This window comes from Artemia franciscana, chromosome 14, assembly GCF_032884065.1.
Source record: "Artemia franciscana chromosome 14, ASM3288406v1, whole genome shotgun sequence".
Lineage (NCBI taxonomy): Eukaryota > Metazoa > Arthropoda > Branchiopoda > Anostraca > Artemiidae > Artemia > Artemia franciscana.
In genome coordinates, this window is record NC_088876.1 from 6482615 (window position 1) to 6509694 (window position 27080).

General features: G+C 34.6%; 2 protein-coding genes across 5 annotated transcripts in view; both read right to left on the minus strand.

The window, feature by feature from the left end:
• The window catches only part of LOC136035241 (zinc finger protein OZF-like), a 29905-nt gene extending 18310 nt beyond the window's left edge, over window positions 1-11595 (minus strand). For 3 of the 4 annotated variants that reach the window (XR_010619375.1, XM_065716898.1, XM_065716899.1), the window contains exon 1: window positions 5798-6021. Coding sequence is in view for 1 of the 4 variants with exons in the window: in XM_065716898.1 (XP_065572970.1) it covers window positions 5798-5837 (40 nt within the window). In the remaining 3 variants the exon portion in view is untranslated. Of the gene's footprint in view, window positions 1-5797; window positions 6022-11534 lie in introns of those variants that run through there. The other variant, XM_065716900.1, reaches the window with a different exon arrangement.
• LOC136035878 (uncharacterized) lies at window positions 6020-6844 on the minus strand. The gene has a single exon (XM_065717836.1). The coding sequence runs from the start codon at window positions 6842-6844 to the stop codon at window positions 6020-6022; it is 825 nt and encodes a 274-aa protein (XP_065573908.1).
• Window positions 11596-27080: the final 15485 nt, after the last annotated feature.

Genomic DNA, 27080 nt, shown 5'->3' on the forward strand with positions numbered 1-27080 from the left:
AGAAATCATGCAACCAAACTGTTGCATGAAGATAGGCAGGAGCTTGAATCAGTTTTGATTAGGAATTTTGAAAACAATCCGAAAGCATTTTGGCAGTATGTTGATTGTTTTTCAGCAGATAAGACACCATTGTCCAGTGTTTTCAAGGAAGGTACCATTCTTAAAGAAAAGGACTTCTGTAAAGCCGAGAAATTCAACTGTATTTTTAGTAGTAGTTTTGAAGTTTCTGAGACAGAGTTTGACAGAAAATGAGTTGGAATTTAGTATCAGGAGCGATTTAACTAATAAAGATGGAGTATCTGATGACCATTTATTTTCTATTTCCAAGATTTTGAAAGCACCTGAGAATGTTGGATACAGGTAAAAGCCTGGATATTGACAGTATTAAAAATATTATGTTAAAATTTTTGCTCAATTTTGTTCAATCAGTCATTTTCGGCTGGATCTCTTCAAAGTAGATGGAAAGTAGCTCTTGTGAAGCCACTATACAAGTCTGGTAGACATGATTCTTTTCAAAATTATAGACCAATTTCTATTACTTCAATATTTTGCAGAATAATGAATTTTTTTTAGTTAATTGTATATGGTCACACTATCAAGAAAATGGGTTATGGTCAGAGGCACAGCATGCATACAGGCAGAAGCATTCATATAGTATGCAACTATTGAGGGTCATAAAAGACTTGCAGCAGTTTGCTGACAACCCTGGTAACCCATTTGATTGCATATATTCCAATTTTTCAAAGGCCTTTGACAAAATATGCTACTCCAAGCTGCTTCAAAAACTCCAAAATATTGGTGAGCATACAAGTAGCTGGATTGAAAGTTTCATGATTGGTAGGAATCAATCTGTTGTTGTTGGTCAGGCAAAATCCTCAAGTATATTAGTTAGTAGCAGGGTTCCACAGGGTAGTTGCTTATGTCCAATTTTATTATCCATATATATAAATGATCTGCCATCAATTATAATAAAATTCTGCAGTTAAAATGTTTGCTGATAATGTGAATTTGTATAGGAAAGTTGGCTTGGTACAAAATGAAAAACTTCTCCAGAAGGATATAGAAAGTTTAAGTGAATGGTGCAGGGTAAACTGCACCATTCACTATATGATTGGTAGCACCTAGGTACTAGAGGTGAGGACTATCCACAATCTTTTGATCCATTATTAAAGTTTAATGAGCATGCAAGGATTGTCTTGGATAGGGAATTGGTTACACTCTCTAATATTGAAAGAATATTTTTGAAGTTTAATGTGAGAAATTTCTTTAACTATATAAGTCAAATGCTTGCCATACCCTTAAATATTGCTCTCGAATATGCTACCCTATAAATAAAGATGATAGGAAGAAAATTGAATGAGTACAAAGATCTGCTACAAAGCTAATTCCCTACCAGAAGCATTTGTCATATTCAAAATGTTTAGAGGTGCTAGGATTGCTGAGTCTTCTGTTGGAAGCGCTCTGACCTTCTCAGTGTCCACAATATTGTAAATGGCATTATAAATTTGGATTCAGAATTTTTTTTTTAAGAAATCATTATACATCAACCAGGCAAAACACATTGAAATTTTACCCCCATGCACCAAAATTGAAAATAGGTGAGATTTCCTTTGTAAACAGATCAATGAAACCTTGGAACTCATTACCTGATAGTTGTGCCACTGTTTATACTGTTCCTAGTTTTAAGACTGAGTTAGCAAATACTTCTTTTTACAGTGATGTATACTGTCAGCCATAAGTAAACCATTGATTTTTTGGCTAAATATTCTAGCAGTTGCCAATTTTTGATTTTTATTTTGTATGTTATACTTACAAGCTATTGGATGAATAAATAAATAAATAACCTGTTCTCAAAAAAAAATATGCATTTTCTGAATTTCAACCATGCTTATGTCCATTTATATTTTTCATGCCCATATATCTTGTATGTAACTTTTTGTTCCTAACTTAAAACAAGCTTCTTCAAACCAAGGGTTTGAGCACCAAGCTCTGAGTAGATGTCCCAATTATGGTAATATTCTTGTTTTTTTTAGAATATGTAAGAAGTTTGCTTAAATATTTGAGCTTCTACTTAAAAACATGGTAAGAATTCAAAAGAAAAATTCGGTGCTTCTTGTTCAACCATGATCTTTTAGCCATTTTTCTCCCACTTGAAACTCAAGTACAGTCTCTTCTCTAATCTGTGACCAAGATGTTTTATCAAACATTATACTTTATATTCCAAGACATGTTTTAAAACCTATATCAATTACTGACTTTCATCATTTTGTTCAATATAGATATCCTTGACTTTTCTTTTAATATGATTAAAGTCTGTTTAAAAATCTAGACTTCTACTTGAAGTAAGAATTCTAGAGAATAAAATACTTTACTTTGGACTTAACTACACTCCATAACTATTTTTCTCACTTGAAGCTAAAACATTATATCTTTTTTCAAGTAATGACCAAGATGTTTTACTAAACATCATGGGTAAATAATTTGCAGTTCATAGGTCTGTAATTGAATGGCCAATAAAGTCAACATACCACTTGATGCATTTTTTTTGTTCTTTATGAATATAAGAATCACTTCTATCACAAATTCAAATTTAAGCACTTTTTTGAGCTTTTAAAAATGACCAAAGTATGGGGCATAAAAAATGCTAAAAACATTGGTCTCAAATTTACTGTTTCATAATAAATCCACTTTTTCTAATGTTATATAATCCACAAGCACTGATTTTCTACAATTAAATTGGATAAATAAATTTTACTGATGTTATGCCACTTTCTTCTTCCTTGATGCCAAATTTTCAGTTAAAGTATGCAGTTTCAGTTGTTTTTGACACAATAATACTTCTAAGCACAAGTTTTCTAAGCACCAAAATTATTTATACTTAGGTTAGGTCAAAAATTATTCCAAAGAATATAAAAAAGGCATCAAGTGGTATGTTCACTTAATTGGTAAGTCAACTATATGAATGGCAAAATATTTACCACATTATGTTATATGTTAGACATTATAGGCCTAGGGGTAAGTGATATATACAGGGACAGGGTATAAGGTTGGACATGGTACTTATCTGCCATCTAGTATTCTTTAAAAAATCCAATAAAGCCACCTAGTATAGTTCATTCAATGGCAGACATGACAGTTTTATCATTTTTGCAATTTGCTATTTTTGTGTTTGAGAAAATTGACTTCAAAGTTTTGGCTATACCCCCAAAAAATATTTTGGCAATAGTTTTTTGTGCTTTATTTTGTAATAGTGTGTACAAATTACATGTGTAAGATAGCAAATGAAAGCTAAAACATCAAGCCATGTTGTTTGGCCATCTGGTGGGAAAATATACAATAGTAAAAAAAACAAAAAAAAACAGACACAATTTGCAAGTAGAGGTTGCATGGTATATACTGGGACAATGACAAGTGGTGTGTACTGGGACAATGACAAGTGGGACATGGATGCTGTCCAAACCAGGGAAGACCAGGACAATATACAAGATTGCATCTCTTCTTGTTCTACAGTTTGCAAAAGAGTATGGTATCACTTTACTAACAATGCCACCTCACTGCAGCAACAGGTTGCAACCATTGGACATTTGCATGTATTTTCTCTCTAAATACCATGATGATTATACAAGATTGCATCTCATGTTGGCAAAAGCATTCCCATATATTTCATGTCCAACAACATAATGAGGGGCTTTGAGAAGACAGCAATACAGCCTTACAACCTAGACATCTTTACAGAAAAGAATTTTCTAGCCTCTGCTGTAACTGACAGACCTGCACCTGAAGCTTTGGATCCAGTTAAACCTGGAAACAACCTGGCCAAAACCTCAAGTACAAGTGGGCCTGAACAATCCTCTAAGCCCATTTCAGTTCTTGTGATGCCAGAACAAGTTTAGCCATACCCTAAAGCCAAGCCATGTGTACTAAGTGGCAGAAGCAAGAAGAAAGGCTCTACAAAGATAATTACTTTAACTCCTGTGAAAAGACAGGTTAAAGAACAAGAAGCCAAAAGAAAAGATAAGAAAGCATAGGGTGGCAGAGCTAGAGGAAAAGTTGAGACTGTTGAAAGAGCAGGAAAAGCAAAAAAAGACCAGACAACAAAAGAGTTATTTGTTGATTCAGAAGGAAGTGATGATGAAAAAATGATTCTTGATGATGATAGTGGTGGCTCAATGAAACTAGGTGAATTGGAAGATGAAGATGAGAAAAAGGAAGAGATTTTGACAGTCTCTACAGGAGATTTTGTTAAAGTTGTTTATGAAGGAGAGTATTTTCCTGGGTCTACCCAAGAGAAAAACAAGAACAGAGTGAGAGTCATGCACATGGCAGGTCTGAGAAAGTGGAAGTGGCTGGACCAAGAATAGCCTACTCAATATTTTATCATAGGAATGACATTCTGAAAAAAGTTGTTGTCTCCTACCCCAGCAACCAGAACAACTTCCAGAGCAGCATCATATTTTGTGTTTTCTGACTGGTAGTCTAGTCTTGTACCTAAGATGTTTTTATTTTTAAAGTCAAATTTTTAATGTAGTTCTTATATAATGAATAGTATAAGTTTTCTACCAATACATGAATCTTTTTCCTATGTCCTAGAGTATACCATCTTGTGTCCCAAGATGTAGCACCCCTGGTACTTAGTGGGACAACTGATATATGCAGGGACATCCCCCTTTTTTTCTTCTAGCTATACAAAAAAATCTGGAAAAATCACAGGGTAAAATTCTAGTTAAGTGACTTCTTGCTATCTTGGAAAGGGGATAGGTTAGGAAAATGAAACTTCCAGGGATGGGTCTACAGGCTAAAGGATGTCCCAGGAGGGTTTTTTGAAGTACCTACCTCTACTCCTTCTCCCTCTTGAGGGCCCTGACCTTTGATGACCTTCAAAAATATGTGTGTTATGAAAGTGAAACCTTGCAAAATAGATCTTCTGCTAGAATGAAGTATAACAAAATTGTTTTCAGCTTCACAACTTTGCTCAATCCTAATTAATAAGGTTTTAAAGATATGCAAATAAATTTCCTAAATTTTGAAGAAAAAAAAACATTGATATGGCTCAGAATTATACTCAAATAACAGGAACTGCATTTTCAGAACTAAAGGCAGAGAAATTGCAACTGGTAACCAGAAATTGAGGTAAGATGTTGTTTTGTCTAAATATCAATAGGTATAGACCTGTAATATAGATGAATTTCTGGGCCCTCTAGAGGGAGAAGGAGTGGAGATGGGTGCTTTAAAATACCTTCCCAGGATATACTTTAGCCTGTAGACCCATCCCTGAAAGTTTCATTTTACTAACCTATCCCCTTTCTGAGATAGCAAGAAGTCACTTAACTAGAATTTTACCAAATCACAGTTTATGCAGCAGTTCCAGGCCTTTCATTTGAGCCATAAACCATTTTTCTACTCCAGTGTTAACCATGCATTTTGGGGTTTTCCAATACTCTCCCCTACATTAAAAATTATACAATGTAATTAAATATTATGCAAACATTATACATTATAGCCTACTATGCATACTAAGACAGGTTCTAATCTTAATTAATGAATTGTGTCTTTTCTTCCATATACTGTTGCTTCTCAACTATGCCATGGGGCAAAACCATCTTTACTTTACCCTGGAGTCTTTCAACTCCTTTATGCCATCAATTGTGGCAATAATAATAATTCCTACATTTTAACTGAATATAGGGTGAGGTCAAAGGTTTGATTAAAATCAAGAGGATGCTGACTGGATGGTAAATTGACAGATATTCATATAGGCTAACTTAGGTAGGAAAATAATGAATAAATTACTTTATACCTTTTCCAAATTCAACAATTACTTCTGGGGCAAATTCCATTTGTGCCCTTAGTGAAGTGAATCGCCGAAAGACCCCCTCTGTGTTTTAACACCTTAGGGTCCATGCACTTCCACAATTGTATTTTTACGATTCCCTGCGAAAAGTTTATAACGTCCTTTTTCTATCAATCAATCTCAGAAATTCACAAACTAAATTTATACTTTCAACCGATTGTTCTTCAGTTAATGCTCCTCCGAGTAATTCTTCACAAGTTTTATTCGATGTTCTCTCATAAACCTTCTAATGTCTGTCCTGTAACACTCTGTGCGGACACAATGGATGATGAGGTGTGCTAACGTCTCTGTCTGACCACAATAGATGCAATTCGGATCTTCTCCATAGAAACGAGAAAGATATGATCTTGTAGCTGCATGTTGTGACCTAAGTCGAAATGCAATTTTTCCTTCTTCTCTTGATAAACTTTCATATAACTTATTTTCGTACTTCCTTCTGGTCTTCTTTGTAATCAAAAGATTTCCAGAGAGATTTCTATTTTCTTCAAAGCTAAACTGTTTTATCTGCTGTATTATGTCTTCTATCTTGAATACTATTGTTGGTGTCGTTGTTTGCATTATTTGTATGTCTGCACTGGCGGCCATTTTAGCTGCTAAATCAGCTTGTTCATTACCCTGGATTTTCTTGTGGCCAGGTATCCAATGAAGCGATAGCTTTATTCCTTTAGAAAGCAGTTGTTGCATGGCTACAAAGCATGAACTCACTTCTCTTGATTTATTCGCTCCATCACTGAATTCGTTTAAACATGAAACAGCACTTTTAGAGTCTGTACATATTCTAACTTGATCCCCGCTTTGTAATTTCTTATATAGATACGATACTGCTTGTCGTATAGCAAACACTTCAGCGTCGAAAATTGACATTTTTTCATGGAGACGGTAAAGTTCTTTCACATTCCACATTGGTATCCAAATCGCAGCTCCGACCTTGTCACTTTTTGAAGCATCAGTAAAGACGTCCATGGCTTCTGGGTAGGTCATTCTTTTCTCCATTGTGAATGATTGATTATAATCCAATCCATCCCATTTTTCAAAATCACTAAAGCAAGGAACTTTTTGAATGGCCCATATTGGCGTGATATTAAGATTGGGTACTTCCAGTGCTAGGTTTAAATTTACCTGTAATCCCAAATTTTCTGCCAAATGCAAAGCTTAATAATTCCATGCTGTTTCTTTGAGGAAATCCATAGTCTTTTTCTTTTAAGTATCGTAGATTTAAATGGGTGGTTGTGATCTGATGTCCAAAGCTTTTTCAAGTATTTCAATGAACGCACATTTCTTCTCACTTCCAAACTTTCCAATCCACTTTCTGATTCTAAGAATGGCTTAGGTGTTGTTTTACGTGCTCCAAATGAAACTCTTATGGCACTATATTGTACTGTGTCCAATAGCCTCAATGCAGACGGGCTGGCAGCCTCATACACCAAAGAAGCATACTCTAGTTTCGATCTTATGTATTTGATATAAAATTCCAAAAGAAAGTCTGGTTTGGGACCCCATCTTGTTGCTGATATCATTCGCATAATATTGAGTCTCTTCAAGCATGAGATCTTGAGTTGTTGTATGTGTGATCTGAATGATAGGTTCTTGTCGAAGATGAAACCAAGCCATTTAAATTCACCCACAATCTCCAACAACTCATTATTAAGGTACAGTCTGGGCAATGTTGTATTTCTCTTCCTTGTAATCATCATGATTTTAGATTTTTCAGGAGAAAATTGGACACAGTTTTCTTGGGACCACCTCTGGACTTGATCAAGGATAATCTGTAACTGTGTTGTTGCTTCATTCACATTATCTGCACTAACCCATATACCATTGTCATCTGCAAATATACCTGCTCCATTTTCTCCTTCATCTACAGGGAGATCATATTCACTTAGATTGTAGTAATCAGGTCCTAGCACTGAGCCTTGTGGCACTCCTCTTCTTCTTAATACTTTACTTTGGGAATAGCAACTTCCAACTTTGATTTTAACTTCTCTTCCTTCTAAAAAGGAATCCGAAAATTCTAGGAGCTGACCTTTAACTGCAGCAGCCATTATTGCTTCTAATATATGACGGTGGACCATACTATCAAAAGCTGATACTACATCCAAAAATGCCATCAGTAAAACTTTTTTGTTTTCTAAAGCATAAACAGCATCATTCATGAACATAAGCATCACATCCTCTGTATTTCTATTACGTCTAAATCCACACTGTATATTCTTGAGTCCTCTATTCAATTCAATCACTTGGTTCATTCTCTGTTTCACCAATCGTTCATAAACTTTTCCTAGCACAGGTAGTAAAGTTATTGTTATATAATTCTCTAGTTTACTTTTATCTTTGCCCACTTTTGGTATCAAAACAACTACTCCATCCTTCCAGATTTTTGGAAACTGTCCTTCATTCCACAACTCATTTATGATATTCAATAAAGCAGCAACCCAGTTTTTTGGGAGGGCTTTCACAAATTAGGGGAAAATCATATCTTCTCCAGGGGCAGTGAGTGGTAGATGATTGATAACTTTCTCAATTTCTTGTGTAAGAAAAGGTTGATTATAAGCTACAGATCGATGACTTTTGGAAAATCTCTTAACTTTAGCTTTCACTTCTATTTCACAGTCACTTAATGGATCTGGTACTCCAATGACACTGTCAAGTAGGGATACAGCTGCTTCAGCTATTTCTTGATCGGTAACTAGGGTGGAATTCTTGTATGTTATTGGAGGATTTGTTTGATCTTCACGACTTCCACTAATCAGACTCTTAACTGTTGAGTAGACTCTTGATGCAGGGACTCTAAAATCTAACTTATTGAGGAAATTAATCCAGCTTACTCGTTTAGCAGCAATTACGGTTTTCTTAAATTCAGCAGCCTTTCGTTGGTACTCTACATATCCATGAAAGGTAGGAAGGCGTTCATAATTGGACTTCGCATCTTTAAGGTCTTGTTTCGCTTTGGTGCATGTTTCATTCCACCACTTAGTAACTTTGTGATTCAATTTGTGTGTATTAATTTTGGGAACAACTTTATCCACAACATCCATTAAAACCGTTTGAAATATCTTAATCTTTTCTTCTGATGAAGACACCTCCTTTAACTGCTCCTCAATATGGACATTTTCTAATGCAGTTGAGAAAGTTTTCCAATCAGTCTTCTTCAATTTGAACTTGTGTGCTATGTTATTAGCTTGTATATTATTAAAACCATTTAACTCAATCATCACTGGAAGATGGTCACTATATAGTATTGTATTCTTTAAAGATGTCACCTTTGTGGTAGGAGCAATATGTGGGGAAGAGAGCACTAGGTCTATGGTGCTGTATTGTCCAGTGTTATGGTTGAGGTGGGTAGGTAAATCTTTTGGGGTTAAAAGGCATAGGTCATTATTGTTCATAAGAAAATCTTCAATATCTCTTCCAGCATTGTTGGATCGGCCACATGTGCACCAACTCTCACTGTGAGCATTAAAGTCTCCTACAGCTATTATCAATTCTCGACTAGGTACACTTTGCATCATTTGTTCAAATGCTTCTCTTAAATTGTTTTCACTTCCATCAGGGTTGTAAATATTGAAAATATTTATTTTCTTCTGGCGATCTATAAACATTTTGCATCCTATTATCTCGGCTCTTCCCTGACTTAAATTAACCCATTGTTGATTAAACCGAATGTGATTTCTCACTCCAATAATGATTCCCCCTTTGTCACGATCTGTTCTGTCTTGCCGTATGACCCTATAACCATGAAACTGTATCTTTATAAAAGGTTTAAGGAATGTCTCTTGGATACAAAAGATATCTATTTGATTATCCAAACAAAACTGCACAAGAAGGTCCTTATTAACTTTCACAAGTGATCTGGCATTCCATGGTAGTATTTTTAGATTTAAAGTCATTTGTTAGCACACTGATCCCTTATAAAACTGGTGTCAACTGTTGTCAAATTGAGTTTATCCATAAATTCACATATCTTCTCCACTCTTTCTGCAATTGGAGCTGAGCCTATTGAAAGCACTTCAGGGGATAGAGCCAATGCAATCAAGATTTTATTCACTGTGTCTGTTATAGTTTGACGTTTTACCGATTCTATGGTGTCTGTCCATATTCTATTTACATTGGTTCTTTCAGGTTTTACTGCACTACTATGAACTGCTTGGGCATAACTTCTGTACATACCCTGAGCTCTTTTAAAGCTAACTTGATATTTTTCAGCCACATTCAAAATCTCTTTATTTTTCACTCTAATTTGACAGGCTGGTGAAGATGAAGAATGATTTCCAAGACAATTGGCACATTTATACATGTCTTTGTTGGTAGTGACTTGGTTATTCTTAAGATGACATTCTGCTGATGAATGCTTCCCTGCACATCGCAAGCAGATTGGTTGGTTGGCATGGCAGTCCTTTTGGATATGACCATATTTTTGGCACTTAAAACATTGGATCACTCTTCTGTTATAGTTATGAATTTCCCTATTTCTTCCACAGAACCATATGCTAGAGGGAAGAAGATTTGATTTAAATGTAACTAAAACTGCAAGACTGTCCTCTAATTTTTTCAATTCTTTGTTAAATCTTTTCTGTCTGATAACTGATAAAACTTCAATGTTTGACCTTATACTTGCTAGAATATCCTCATTTGAGAGATGTAGAGGAACACCTTTCACAATGCCTCGAGTCTGGCTTTCCCGTTTATTCACTTTAACTTTAGTTTCTGCTATTTGACTTATTGTACACAATTTACCAGCTATCTCCTCTTTTTCTGTATGGATTAAAAGTCTTCCTCTTGTCTTTTTAACTTCAAATTCATACTTTTCCTTTCCAAAAATAGAGCTCAAAAACTTGGCAATTGTGAAATCATCTGGGAACTTTTGGTTATCCTCAGTTACTTGAGCTTCCACAGAAATGGATAAAAGATCACTATATGGCATGTCAACACTTTTCTTGTTCAACATGGTAGGATTCTGATTTATGCTACATTGTACTTCATTAAGCTTCCGCTTCAAATTTCTATTTTGAGGTTGATTCAGGTACTCAGACACTGGTGAAACATCTCTTCTTTTCATTCCAGTTTTTGTAGGATTGTCAATGTTTGCCTCACTGATAACACCTTCAGCTTCTAGTGGGTTCACTGTTCTCATTTCTTCTTCACTATTTTCACTTGATGGTAAAGGAGGAAAGTCCTCATTCCATTCTTGAAGGGATTGAAATCTGTTTGAAGTAGGCACTGAATAGTTTTTCACATTTGGGAAATGGCTGATATTTGTTATTCCTCCTGACACTGGACTAAAATGACCTTGTCCCTGGCAGCTAGAAACACTTGCATGTGGGTTCACTTGCATATCCTGGAAAATCACAGGCTGTCCTTGATTGGTAATGGGAGATCTCACAAATATAAGTTGTCCATGTTGTTGATAACCAACCACATTGTGGTGCATGGTCACAGGTAAAACTATCCCTGGATATGGAGGGAGATTCATCTTCTCTTTACTATTTTCTATACTTAAAAGTCAAACTTCCACTCTTAAATCACCCTGTTTCTCTATCTACTACTGATATTTCAAACACGTTCTATATTTTTAAACTTCCGACCACCATGACCAAACACTTACTCATTCAACAATCTGACATGTATTGTTTTTGAATCGCCTTTCAAATATTATCAACGTGTTTTATTAACTGAAAATTCATTGTGTGCCCTTAACCTTATTTAGAAGTACATTCAAAAAGTGGTAAGAACCATTGTTGCCGACGTTTCGAAAAAAAGGTACCGCAAAACGCCCTAAAATTGTACCACTGATAAAAATTGTACTATATCTTTTTTTTTTTTCGTTTTGTGCTACGGCTACACGAAATTTTTTTTTCGCTACGCCCAACACGTGGACGGTCGGAAAATTACATTACAACATAGAGAACAAAGCATCAGATATCTTCTTTCAAAGATATTTGGGAGACCTCCTTTCCCCTGCAAAGACCATTTTGGTATCACTCCTCCAAACAGCTGCTCACCTATATATAAAAAATACTCTTGCCTCCGTTCGCTGCGTCCTGACGCCCAGTCAAATCTTATTGTACCACATTTTGTAAAATGTACCAGGAAATTTGTGATTGTACCAGAATGTACCGTTAGAGGTGAAACGTACCAAAGTGGTACAATTGTACCGCTGTTGGCAGTCCTGGTAAGAACATATAGGGCATGTTTTCTATGAGGAATCTGGAAAAGGCGATTCTACAAAAATGAAGAAGCCATAGAAAAATGTCAGCGTGGTTGTATTAACAGGGTTTTCAAATCATTTAATAAATCAAATCATCAAACTTCGCCAGTTTGAGAAGCAGTGAAAAACCTAAATTTTATATCTAAGGGTAGTGAAAACTTAAATACCCATATCGAAAACGAAGAAAATCTAATTCGTTAAAATTTGAGGCATCAAAAACCCACATTCTTAAAACCGTACACACGTAGCTTTTTTACCCATAGAGATATAAAATATAGTCTTTCAAAGATTAATTTTATAGAGAGAGAGAGAGAGAGAGAGAGAGAGAGAGAGAGAGAGAGAGAAAGAGAAAGAGAGAGAGAAAGAGAAAGAGAGAGAGAGAGAGAGAGAGAGAGATCGGTATATTTAAAAACTATCGTAGCATAGCTAAATTCAGTTTTTTTTTTTTTTTACAAAAATCATACATTTAAACAAAAATCACACACTACAACTCAGCATTAAAAAGTGATGTGAAGAGAGGCACAAATGAGTTGGCGTATCGATTGGCTCGTACTTTAGGGGGTACAAGTTAATTTTGTAACCGAGTTCGGCTATTGGGAGGGGCTGGTTCCGGTAGTAGTGATCGGTGGCTCTTATTGGCTAGGACGAATTTTCCAAATGGGTGAATAAGGTGTTTAAGCCGGACTTTAAGTGTAGATAAATTTAATTTAGCAAGGGCTTGATCATAGAGTATGCCACGGTTTCGGAGTATAATCCTTGTTGCTCTTTTCTGGACGCACTCTATGTCGCGTAATAGGTACGCTGTACGGGTAGCAGATGGACCCCACACCGGGCACGCGTACTCGAGCAACGGGCGAACATAACACATGTAGGCATGGAGAAGACTTTCGGTATCACACCCAAAACGCCTCATTTTGGTAAGTGTCTGAAGGCTTGCATTAGCCTTGTGGACAGTTAAATTAATATGGGCACTGAAACTACAGTCACTTGTGAAAGTTACTCTTAAGATTTTTATTTCGTTCACAATCGGGAAAGGGACTAGAGGCATATCTATATTCCGCTTCAGAGGGTTGAAACGAATTATCTTCGACTTGGCTACGTTAATGATAAGATCATGACTTGAGCATTCGGTCTTTAGCTGATCAAATAACTGATCTGAAAACTGCTTTGTTATGATAGTGTTTTCGACCAGGTAAGCGAGCACTATGGACAGATCATTTACAAACTTGTAACGGTTGTCGTGGTGGTTAAGCAGGGAATTAATTACAGCCAGGAAAATTATTCCAGCTAATTTTGTGCCTTGTGGGGCCCCGCAAGAAGTATCTGACCATGATGAATCCGAATCGTTTTCATCGAGTGCAAAGACTTTTTGTTTTCGGCCAGTTAAGAAGTCAAGTACAAGGCCAAGGGTGCGTCGTTTGGCCCCCATTTCCTGGAAATTCATGCCTGCAGTCCGGTGGCGGATTAGGTCAAAGGCCTTTCGGAAATCCACTGCGCAAATGTCGACGAAACAGCTACCTTTTTCAAGCCATTGGAGGACGCAGTCAAATATCCGTACTAGGTAGATTGTAGTACTACACTTGGGGAGTCCACCGTACTGGAATTTATCAATACGCCCATGAATTTGTTTCAGAAGAAACTTGAGTATAAAGGCCTCAGTTACTTTTGCCAAACAAGGTGTAAGTGAGATCGGGCGGAGATCGTCGCATGCACTAGGGGCGCGCTTTTTTGGAATAATTCTAATATAGGCCCTTTTCCACTGTGACGGGAAACAGCCAGAAGCAAAACACTCGTTAATGATGCTGGACAGTGGTAATGCTATGAAGGCTGCATATTCACGTAGCAGTTTGGCAGGTAATTCACCAGGGTATGAAGATGTATTCGGTTTGATCTTCCGTAATTCCGTGTAAACATCAAACTCACTGACTATTATGTTGTTCTCAAGCTCACATTTTTCAAGTATGGTGGACTTTTCATGAGCCGTAATAGTTGGATAGGTAGTACAGATCTTGGAGAAGAATTCACTCACTTCTTCTGCACTGATTAAGGACCTACCATCATTGCTGATCTTTACACTGCTGTCAAAAGCTTGGCCGGCTAATTTTTTCACAGCGTTGTGCCACTTTTTGGGGTCTGAAGTAAGTAATTGGGAGGGCATATAGGATCTTTGTATTCGCTAAATTAACACCGAATTGCATAGAACATTCCAGCAACTTGAGCTCGAAAATTTTTCTAGTTTTTGGAGCTAGATTTTTTGTGATCATAAAAAAAAATCCTCAATCGTTTCCTTTTTTCACCAGGAAAATCAAAAGAACTAAATAAAAGCAATTAAATATGTAATAAAAAAAGAACTTCATAATTTAATAATGAAAGAATTTTGATTTCATTTGAAATTTGTAATTAGATAAAAATTAATATTAAAAGAGCTTTTTAATAATAGTGAAAGAACTAAATGATAGCTTGAGACTTATCATTCAACTATTGATAAACTGCAGTCGACTGATCGTGTCCATGATGATCAGTTTTGAATATCACATGCAATGGGCATTGCTTTTGTACCGTTACCGTTCGCCCACTGAGCTGCTGAAAGCCAAGTTTGTCCAGTCCTTAAGTTAAAGGAAGGTGAAAACTTAAATTTCTGAGTTGAAAAACGACCAAAATACAAATCCTCGAAATTTGAGACAGTGAAACACCTACATGCTTAAGTTATGGGAGAACAAAACCTAAAAGTCTTAAACGAATTAAGCCAAAAATCAATATGGTCCAATTTGAGACAAAATAAAACCCAAAAGCTTAAATGGGGGGATGACAAAAATCTAAATATCCAAATTGAAAACAACATAACCAATAAACCGTAAGTTTAACACAGCATAAACCGAAATGCTTAAATTAAAGGATGAAAAAATAAAAATTTCTCAATTGAAAGATGAACAGAACTCAATAAGTAAAATTTGAGGCAGTAAAAAAAAAATCAATACTTAAATGAAAGGACGATAAGAAGTTAAAAACTTATATTAAAAAAGAAAAACATTAAGCTTTTAGTTTGAGGTAGCAAAACACCTAAATGTTTAAATTAAGGATAGTAAAATTAAAAGACCTAAGAGAATCCGAATATACATGCATATATATATATATATAAACTAGCTGTTGGGGTGGCGCTTCGCGCCACCCCAACACCTAGTTTGTGGGGGCGCTTCACGCACCCCCCAAGCCCCCCCGCGCGCGTAAGTCGTTACGCGCCATATTAGTTACGCGCCATTGTAGTTGTGTCCCTATGTCCCACCTGTGAATCGACCATTCCCTGAGTCGCCATCGTCATTTATATATCCCCCTGTGCACCCCGGCGTGCCCTTTGTAGTTATGTCCCTGTGTCCCGGTCGTCGTCATTTATACTCCCTGTGTCCCGGTGCTTTGTTGATTGCTAATCGAACATTCCTTTTGTCCCGGTCGCTTTCTCTTTGAGTGTCGTCATTTATTTAGATTGTTTCTCCTTTATTTTTCAGTTTTTTTCCTTTTTTTAGTTTTTTTTTCTTTTTTAGTTCTTTTAGTTTTTACCTTTTTTAGTTTTTTTTAGTTTTTTTCTTTTTACTTTTTTTTAGTTTTTATCTTTTTTTTTTTTTTTATTCTTAATTTTATTAGTTTTCTTTTTCTCTTCTATTTTTCAGTTTTTTCCTTTTTTTTAAGTTTTTTTTTTAGTTTTTAGTTTTTTTAGTTTTTTTTTTCCTTTTTTTCTTTTTAGTTTTTTATTGGTTTTTACCTTTTCTTTAGCTTTTTTAGTTTTTTTCGTTTTTTCTTTTTACTTTTTTTTTTAGTTTTTAGCTTTTTTATTTTTTTTTATTTTATTCTTAATTTTATTCATTTATATATCCCCTGTGCACCCCGGCGTCCCCTTTGTAGTTATGTCCCTGTGTCCCGGTCGTCGTCATTTATACTCCCTGTGTCCCGGTGCTTTGTTGATTGCTAATCGAACATTCCTTTTGTCCCAGTCGCTTTCTCTTTGAGTGTCGTCATTTATTTAGATTGTTTCTCCTTTATTTTTCAGTTTTTTTCCTTTTTTTAGTTTTTTTCTTTTTTAGTTCTTTTAGTTTTTACCTTTTTTAGTTTTTTTTAGTTTTTTAGATGAAAATTTTTTTTAGTTTTTTTCCTTTTTTTCTTTTTAGTTTTTTATTGGTTTTTACCTTTTTTTAGCTTTTTTAGTTTTTTTCGTTTTTTCTTTTTACTTTTTTTTTAGTTTTTATCTTTTTTATTTTTTTTAATTTTTATTCTTAATTTTATTAGTTTTCTTTTTCTCTTCTATTTTTCAGTTTTTTCCTTTTTTTAAGTTTTTTTTTTAGTTTTTAGTTTTTTTAGTTTTTTTTTCCTTTTTTTCTTTTTAGTTTTTTATTGGTTTTTACCTTTTTTTTAGCTTTTTTAGTTTTTTTCGTTTTTTCTTTTTACTTTTTTTTTAGTTTTTATCTTTTTTATTTTTTTTTATTTTATTCTTAATTTTATTAGTTTTCTTTTTCTCTTCTATTTTTCAGTTTTTTCCTTTTTTTAAGTTTTTTTTTAATTTTTAGTTTTTTTTAGTTTTTAGTTTTTTTAGTTTTTTTAGTTTTTTAGCTTTTTTATTTTTTTTATTAGTTTTTAGTTTTTTTTGTAGTTTTTGCCTTTTTTTTAGTTTTTTCAGTTTTTTTTAGTTTTTAGTTTTTTACCTTTTTTGTGGATCGTCACCTGATCCACAGATCCACAGATCCACAGACAGACAGACAGCTTATTTTTATATATTTTTTATTTTTTTTTTATTTTATTCTTAATTTTATTAGTTTTCTTTTTCTCTTCTATTTTTCAGTTTTTTCCTTTTTTTAAGTTTTTTTTTTAGTTTTTAGTTTTTTTAGTTTTTTAGTTTTTTAGTTTTTTTAGTTTTTTAGCTTTTTTATTTTTTTTATTAGTTTTTAGTTTTTTTTGTAGTTTTTGCCTTTTTTTAGTTTTTTCAGTTTTTTTTTTAGTTTTTTACCTTTTTTGTGGATCGTCACCTGATCCACAGATCCACAGATCCACAGACAACTTATTTTTAAATATATTGATATATATATATACTAGCTGTTGGGGTGGCGCTTCGCGCCACCCCAACACCTAGTTGGTGGGGCGCTTCGCGCCCCCCCAGCCCCCCCGCGCGCGTAAGTCGTTACGCGCCATATTAGTTATGCGCCATTGTAGTTGTGTCCCTGTGTCCCACCTGTGAATATAGATAGATTTATATATGTGTTTCAAACTACGCAAAAATTGCGAATAAACAACATTCTTGGCTTTCCTATTGTCTGTGCATATGCAAAGCCATATGTACTAATAATGACGTCATAAACAAACGCTCTTTTTACAAACAAACAAACATGCATCCACATAACTCGTTTTTATATAGATAGATACAATACAAATTAACTGCGTAAAACTTGCGAATAAACAACATTCTTCGCTGTCCAATTGTCGCTGCATATAAATTAATTGTCAGGTTTACCGACCCTCGAACATGCAACGTACAATTGTCCATGGGCAAAACAATCAGGATTAAGATCTATACCACATTTTTCTAATGATTGACCTTGAGCTTTGTTAATGGTGATTGCAAATACTAATCGAATTGGGAATTGCAATCTTTTAAATTGAAAAAGCAGATCCGTTGGAATCATGGGAATGCGAGGAATAAGAACAGCCTCACCCTCATAAGGCCCTGTCAAGATTGTGGCCTCTATTAGGTTTTCCATTGTTTTTTTTTACGGCAAGTCGCGTGCCATTGCAAAGCTTTGGTGGGTTGATATTTCTTAAAAGTATTATTGGTACGCCTATTTTTAGTTGTAGCACGTGTGGTGGAAACCCTGAAGGATCTATGGAATTTAAAAATTCAGATGGATAATTAACCGCTTCATTTGGTTCCAAAACTGTGTCGACTGACTTGTAAAGGACTGCCTGGTCTCGAATCTTGTTCAAAACAATATTGTTGATTTCGTGGACGTCTATATTTTTGGGTGCGAGAATCGCTCTTTCACTTAGCCATTTATTATTTTTATAATTTTTTAAAATATTCGGAAATACTTTTTCAATCAATTCATTTTTGGACGTCACTAAATTACAGAAATCAGCAGGTAGTTGTATACGTCCTGAAATTGAGTCTACTGTTTGACCAGAGTCATCGTTTTGCAATCGGACACGCATATTTGTAGTTAATTTTAATATTTTTACGTGTGCCTATAAATTAGAATTTTTTAGGCAAGCATTCATTTCGTCTGCAGGAGTTAAACTACGTAAAATTTGCGAATATACAACATTCTTGGCTTTCCCATTGTCTCTGCATATACAAAGCCGTATGTACTAATAATGACATCATATGCAAACGCTCTTTTTACAAACAAACAAACATGCATACATACAACTCGTTTTTATATAGATAGATAGATAGATAGATAGATAAAATACAAATTAACTGCGTAAAACTTGCGAATATACAACATTCTTCGCTGTCCAATTGTCGCTGCATATAAATAGATTGTCAGGTTTACCGACCCTCGAACATGCAACGTACAATTGTCAATGGGAAAAACAATCAGTATTAAGATCTATACCACATTTTTCTAATGATTGACCTTGAGCTTTGTTAATGGTGATTGCAAATGCTAATCGAATTGGGAATTGCAATCTTTTAAATTGAAAAGGCAGATCCGTTGGAATCTTGGGAATGCGAGGAATAAGAACAGCCTCACCCTCAAAAGGCCCTGTCAAGATTGTGGCCTCTATTAGGTTTTCCATTGTTTTTTTTTACGGCAGGTCGAGTGCCATAGCAAAGCTTTGGTGGGTTTATATTTCTTAAAAGTATTATTGGTAGGCCTATTTTTAGTTGTAGCACGTGTGGTGGAAACCCTGAGAATAATATCTCGAGGTAAAAACTGATCACCGACCATAACGATGGCCACTTCGTCGATAGTTGGAGCATTGTATCTACGCACATGTTGGCCAGGAGGCGTTTTGTCAGCGGAAATAACAATTTTATGCGTATAAGTAGGCATCAAATCGATGGCTGTTTTGAACAGACGCACTAAATTATTATTTTCGTGGAAAAGATGTTGTAATTGGGAAACGATTGTCCTTTCAATGTTGGGAGAAATTTCGCAACGTGCATTCAATTCAGAATTTCTATCACTGATGAAGTACAATTGAAAAATTTATGATTCTCGCCTGAGAATGGTAGAAGAGACCCTGCTCTATGATAAATTTGCCCTTTTACTTTGTAAAGTAGACATAAATTGATCTGGATTTCAATTTGGGCTCCAAACGACGTCATTTGGAAACATGAGTTGTATTTTCTGATTCATTTATATTCCTTATGTCCCGGTGTCCCGGTCGTCATTTATATCCCCCTGTTTTATATCCCGCTTATTTTTCAGTTTTTTCATTTTTTTAGTTTTTTTTTACTTTTTTAGTTCTTTTAGTTTTTACGTTTTTTAGTTTTTTTTAGTTTTTTACCTTTTTTTCTTTTTAGTTTTTATTGGTTTTTACCTTTTTTTAGCTTTTTATCTTTTTTATTTTTTTTTATTTTTATTTTTAATTTTATTAGTATTCTTTTTCTCTTCTATTTTTCATTTTTCCTTTTTTTAGTTTTTTTTTAGTTTTTAGTTTTTTAAGTTTTTTCCTTTTTTTAGTTTCTTTAGTTTTTTTAGTTTTTCGGCTTTTTTATTTTTTTTATTAGTTTTTAGTTTTTTTTGTAGTTTTTGCCTTTTTTTTAGTTTTTTCAGTTTTTTTTAGTTTTTAGTTTTTTACCTTTTTTAGCCTAACCAGGATTTGAACCTGGGACCTTCATTCTCCGTTCTGACACCCTCTCTCACCGAGTGACTACTCCAGCATGTTCATTTTGGTGTTTTAAATGGTATATTATTAACCAAATTAATGTGTTTTACAATATACTAAGCATCGTCATAACAAAAATGACGGCAACTAATTTCATGACGTCAGCCGAAACATGACGTCACCTGATTCACAGATCCACAGACCCACAGACAGACAGACAACTTATTTTTATATATATATATATATATATATATATATATATATATACATAACATAAAATTGTCTCCCCCAAATGGGGCTGTAAAGGGGTTAAATGTTTTTTATGATGAGCTCAAAATAAAAATCTGCAAAATAAATTGTAAAAGCGTTAGCAAATCTGTAAGAATCCAAATTTGAAATTGGGTTTGAAAGTCTCGAGGGAGAAATTAAAAGGAAATAACTTAAAAAAAGGAAAAAGCTTAAAAAATACTTCATATTATATAGAAAAGACTGGGGATTAAAATGACGTATTCGGGGAAAATTCGTCCGAAGGGCTCAGACCCCTTATGAGTTGTTTATATATTTAAATAAAAGGTTTTTAAAGCAAAATCAAACTTCAAATCATATGTTAAGGGACAAAATTCTTATGTAGAAGGCCCATTAGAAAGATAATATTAAACTCGTGCAACAATAGACTTCGAAACGCTCTAACAAGAGTATCAGGATCTAATGAAAATCAATGTAAGGAAAATATTGTGCCGTAAAACCTCTTTCTGGTGCTTCCAAAGTGTCTGGAAAATAAAAGGTTTTAAATATCCCCAGGGAATAGACTAGAGGGACGCAATCTTGGTAATATGGTAATATTATGGTAATCTTGGTAATCTCGTAATATTTATGGTAATACTTGGTAATCTTGGTAAATACTTGGCATTATGAGTTTGTCCCTATGATGTCTCTGGAAACTGAAAGACATTTTAACTTTCTGAAGAGGCGAATTTAGACCGGAGGTTACTGCATAAAGGTTTGGACTTAATAATAATGTTGCAGGAATTCCGTTGAACTATGTATATGAGTATATGGTCTTATGCGATGTTGCAAGGCGTCCGCTATCTGTGTATGTCTCATATATGGAAAACTTAATTCTTCACAGAATGATTGGTATCCTGTTTGAATTCATTGGCATTTTGTATGATTGTGTCATGACCATATTCGGTGCAGTAATATTTAAATTTGATTACAGTTTATGTTTTATTTTTATGGTTAGTTGTTGTTGTTATGACAAGAGTTAGAGCAGCAATGGGTTCCTTGTGCGTGTTTTTTGTCCGATTTTTTTTTTCTCTTCTCTTTTGCCTCTACTCCGTCTTATCAAGCTATATGAAGGATGGGTGTTCATTAAACAAATATATTCCTATGCGATGCTGCAAGGCGTCTACTAATGGCCCTTATTCCATTGGTATGGAATTCCATCTTGTTCCGGCTATACCTTGCCGCCAATCTCTTGCCACCGCCGTATGCCCACAGGGAAATCTTCCCGGGACTCACCAGTTAGTCGGGAGTTAGAGATCCTCTAAAAATGTGGCGTTGAACATTGATGCGATTTCTGCTAATTTGATTTTCTCAGAGGATTGGAATGCCAGGGAGTTCAAATACCAGCAGACTCAATTAGTTTTTCGTAATCTGAAAACAAAATCACCACATTTTGAGCCATTTCATCTTAAAAAAAAGGCTCTAAAATATAATGTAGATGCTGCAGTGAGTTTTGCGTTTATTTATAAATCGTCAGATGATAGCGACATGAATGCATCGGTGATTATCAAGGTTTTCAACCTTGGTCGGTGATTAATTTGGTAAAATTTAATCTTGTTCTTTTGAACCACGTGGCCTGTGTTTTTTTTTTTACTTGTTTTATGCTCAAAGACGCAAATTCAAACCTTCAAAGTCAGAGCTTGCAATTGGATTTATTTGATTATTATTTATATTTGCATGAATATTAGGTTAGTACTTTTTTTTAAAATCACCGTTGACTTTGATAAATATACTTTAAAGGTCTATTTTTAAGTTATTCTTACGATAAGTGCATGATATGCTTAGAAACAGAATAACTTACTTTTTTCATAAAACTGTCTCCTTCTAAATACTTAGAATTGCGTAATCCGTTAAACCGGGTTAATAGAAAGTCAATATTCCTAGGGTACTAACCTCTAAACAGGTCAAGCTTTTATTACAGTAAAGCTATGAACCCCCAATCTATTTTTGCATGTGCTTAAATAGAGTAACTATCCAAAAAATGACACCTGAATAATTACCTTGCGTTTTGAGAGAATTGGCATTTGACCCCCAGATTGCGAATCACTCTTCTAATCTTCTAAAGACCTTATTCTATTAAATTAAAACTATTAACGTTATCTTCCAACAATGAAGGATCCTTCTGAATTAAGACAAGCCACTGCACTAATTTAGACGGAACTGCGCAAAGTACCCTGAAATATGCGCCAAAATCCAGAAACTTTTGAGTCAGGATCCAACAATCCAACGATTGGTGATTACCAATCGTCAGTAAATTGTGATCTTTTTAAGTAACAAATAACTAAAAATAAAAAAACAAAAAGGTGTAACAAACACCTAAAAATTGAATTTTACCAAAGGAGGGTCAACATACCCTGAAATGCAAAGCGTAAGATAACCAATTGATTCATTACGTTTCAAGACTTTAAATATGAAGTTTTTAGCCCCCCCCCCTCTCGACATATCTTGAAAGACGGCTCGAATGTATGCAGAACAAAGCTCACAGTTCAAGTTTTGCTGGCAAAGTACAGCTGAAATATTTTATATGGCTGTATATTTATCCCTCAGGGAGGATAGGGGCAAAGTAAATCCGTGCACTTTTAGGATTGAGGTAAGTATTTGTAATTGTTTTCAGAGTTTTATAATGCTTCCTTCAAATGTGCCCCGATGTTTAACCTTTACTATTCTACAAATATTGGAAAAGCTTGAAAATTCTGAACAAAATTTAGAAAATATTGAAAATTCTTCAAATATCGGAAAGTCAGGTTAGTTGAGCTAATTTATAGAAGAGAATCATGGCCATTAACAGAACTGTCGGTTACTTACCGTGTCTTGGATCGTTCCGTCATTGTATCCAAAGATTGCTAATGCCTTGCTTTTTTTTGAGGGGGGGGGCACAAGAAAACATCGTATAAGAAAACATAGCTTCTTTATTTTTGTTTTACATTTTGATAACTAAATAAAACTACCAACAATATACTCATTCTCATATAAGGTTCCCATCTAGCCCATGTCACACTGCACTTTTTGTAGTCAATTACAGACAGTTGAATTTTTTGTTTCTGGCCCAAATTTCATGGTGTATAATTGCAAGTTCACTTGCATAAGAGTCGAGGCAGATTGCAGGAGGCCCTTGTAGGCCTTGAATTGGACTCTTATTTCCATTCATATTCATTTCTTTGGCGGTAATCAGTTGTAAATAGATTGCCAATTTTGTCACTATATCTGCTTCCCCCTTCCCCCACCGTGAAAGTTTTCATGTAAGTCAACCTGCGTGTGTTCCCCAGCGAGAACCTCCAACAGGTACGACTCTAGTTCGGCATTGTGAAGGGACACGTTTGCACGGAGCATAAATGGGAGACAGTAACAACGGCCATCAAAGGGGTAAAATTAACCTTGACTGGGCTGCCCACTTAATTGGACAATCTGTCTTGGCTTTTTTCTACAATTGGCCATGACTTTGACTTTTCCCACAACTATTCCCTTTTTTTAAATTCAAAATACGTTGTGATAATACTTGCTGTAGAGGTTTAGACTCATCCAGTATGACTTGACGTATTTTAATTTTCTTCTTTGAACATCCAAGTTTAAGAAATTAAAAATATTTTACCAGACAACACGGCTTCTTCTACAAAATCAAGCTTATTGTTTTTAAATGTACCCTCTGTAAACCCTTAGATAAAACGCAACGCCTATCTTTGATGACGAGCAAATAAGTCAAGTAATTCCTAATAATAGGAATTACTATAATAAGTCAAATAATATAATAATAATACAATAATTCAATATAATACAATAAACAAGCATATAATAAGTCAAGTAATATCTAAACATATATTTTTCTTATGTGATAAAGCTTAAACGAATAACAGTAAAACCGAAAAAACCCAAACACAGCCAATATTTTTCATCAAGAATAAAATTCAAGCAAAAAAAAAAAAAACTGTTTTAGAAAGTAAAACATAAACATTCGAACGCCAGACAAGACTTCACAATTAATACACAGGACTTCAGCACATGTCTACAGCTAAACAATTATTTATTGTTATAGAAATAGCTAACACAACAAGACATTAAAACAACTGTCAATGTAAAAAAAAATAATAAACGGTTAAGCGGTAAGAAAGAAAAGAATGAACATGACTTCAACATTAAACTATATGTAATTTTTTGACATATTCCTTGTGCATAATACAAATATTAAATATGCGTTATATTTATTGAAAACCATATAATATTTTCCATTTTATTTACCCCTTTATATGGATGATTTTGGTAGACTTTATCTTAAGGAGCACAGGAAAGGCAATCAGAGACCATGAAATCAGATGAGGAGGGAAAAACGCTCCTGGACTTAGATTATGCTGATGATTTAAACATCCTAGATGAAAGTGCGATCAAAATGAATGTACTTTTAGGGGTTTTGCAAGTTTAGGGTGCTAGAATAGGTTTGAAAATTAATGTTAACAAGACTAAGTCATTAAGGTTAGGAATAAGTGAAGATGAAAAGGATACATTGGGTAACAAAAAATTGATCAGGTTGGGAGCTTCACTTACCTAGGTAGTATTATTAGTAAAGATGGTGGGAGCAGTGAAGATGTTAAAAGCAGAATAGCCAAGGCTCAGGGTATTTTTTTCACAGTTAAAAAAGTCTGGAAGAATAGGAAGATTAGTCTGAAAGGCAATATTAGAATATAGAAGAAAAAGAACATTGGAAGGTACAGTGATGACAGCAATACAATATGGGTCTGAAGCATTGGGCGCTCCAAAACCGGATAATTTACTAGATATTTTCCAGAGAAATTGCTTACGGATTGTTCTTGGTACCAGGCTGACTGACCGTATTTCAAACAGTAGGCTGTACGAAAAATGAGGTTCAATTCCGCTTTCTAAGGGCCATAATGAAAGGAAGGCAGAGATGGCTGGGGCACGTTCCAAGGATGAAGGATGACAGAAGACCAAAGATTGCCCTTTTCGGCCAACCATCTAGGGCTAAACAGAAAGCAGGTCGGCATCATCTGGGGTGGGACGATGTCATAAAGAAAGATTTAAAGGAAATGGGAACTTCCTGGGAGGGTGTAAAAAGGGAAGCTTTGAATAGTTTAAGATGGAGGAGTGTGTGTAGCTATTTTGGTCTCAGGTGGCTTGGTGCTGGGGCGTTGTTAGCAGTAGTAGCAGTAGTAGTAGTATATCATATTTCTTGTATAAAAACATACAAAAACATTTTTGATTCCAAGATAAAATATTAAGACAGATTGGCTTTAGGATGTTTACCTTGACAAAAATAAAAAGTTTTAACCTCTCTGAAATTGCGTCCGAGATATGATGAATTTTCTGAGCTCTATCCCAATACAAATTTTGAAAGGCGTACTATTTTTTTTGGCTTCATTACAACCTCTTACAAATTATGCAGATTGTGCCATTTCTTATTTTAATTTGTAACCTTCTTGTTAAACTTAACAAGAATTTCAATTTAGTAAACTATTCTATGGTCAAAACAGCGTAAAATATGAAATTAGTACTAAAAAATCGGAAAAAGCAATATTTCAAAATAACAGGAATTTTAAGACAAACAAACCATAGAGGTGACATGGGCACGACATAATGGAAGGGAAAAAACCTGAGATTTCAAATTAGAGATATTCAAGGTTCGAAATCAGACTTAAATAATAATTTACAAAACAGCAACGCAGGAATGTAAGCAGTGCTGGGGGGCCAAGCCCCAACCCTCCTCCCTCTAACCCTTGAACTTCCTTGAATTTGTGTGTAATTCTCATTAAAATTATCTGAGAAAACCGGTAATATTCCCCCCCCCCCCCTTCAAGAAAAGATTCTAATTGATTATGTCCTCACTTATTTTTTTATATGTTGAATTAAACATTTTAGAAGATTGACTTTCCAAATTTAGACGTGTATCATCCGATATAGTATAGAAGCAAAATCCTTGACAGAACTTTAGATTTCTTACCGAAGTCATAGCCCTTTCCTGCCCTGGAATGAATGAAGTGCAGTAAGAATATGGGCTTTTCGATTGTTTGATGCTTTAGAAATGGGCTTTTACAATAGATAGCCTTCCCATATCTGAAAAGGGTCTATTTCGTCTGGCAGATGTATTGAAGAGTTTTCGGTGCCACAAAACATACTTTTCTTATAAATAGAATTATTAAGTGCGTTGAAAACACGTTTTATCCGAGAAACAGCGAGACGGCAGTAGAAACAATAATAAGCAGCTTTCAAATTACTCAACTGATACTTCCTTTGAGCTGATTTTTAATGTTTACAAAACAGGCTTGATTGAATAATTTTAGGAACTGCTCTTTCCTGAATAATAATAAAAAAAAAATCAACTTTGTTCAATCGAGAAAACAAAATCTACACTTTCTAATGATGTAGATTTCATTGGATCTGAATAATTCTATCTCTGGCACAAAACCTGAGCAATTAAATGATTTTTCCAAGATTCCCAGGAAAGTAGGTGTCGACTTATGGTTTTCTATCGCTTATTCGAATCTCTTATCCAAGCTGTATAAGTTATAACAAAACCGCCCAATGAATTCTAAAGTTTAGCGCACAAACTAGAAAAGTTTATAATGGACGAGATAGGGCGATCCTTTAATTTATCAACTCCCCCTAATCAGCAAATATAGCCTCTCCATTATATACGCGAAAGAGCTCCAACCTCAATTTCTTCAGATCTTTAAAATAGGCAAAAGGTACAAAGCTATTAATACAAGCACAAATATTCATATGCGATAAAAATTCTTTCCTTTTTTTAAATAATAGTAAGGTAATTGGAAAGGTTGAATTAAAAGAATAACCTCTTGGATATGACGCCACAAATAGTTACTATCACTTAACATATTCAGACATCATACTATGTTGTATATGACTATGGTAAGTGGGTTGAAACGAACATATTAAAAATAAGTACTAATATTATTGGCT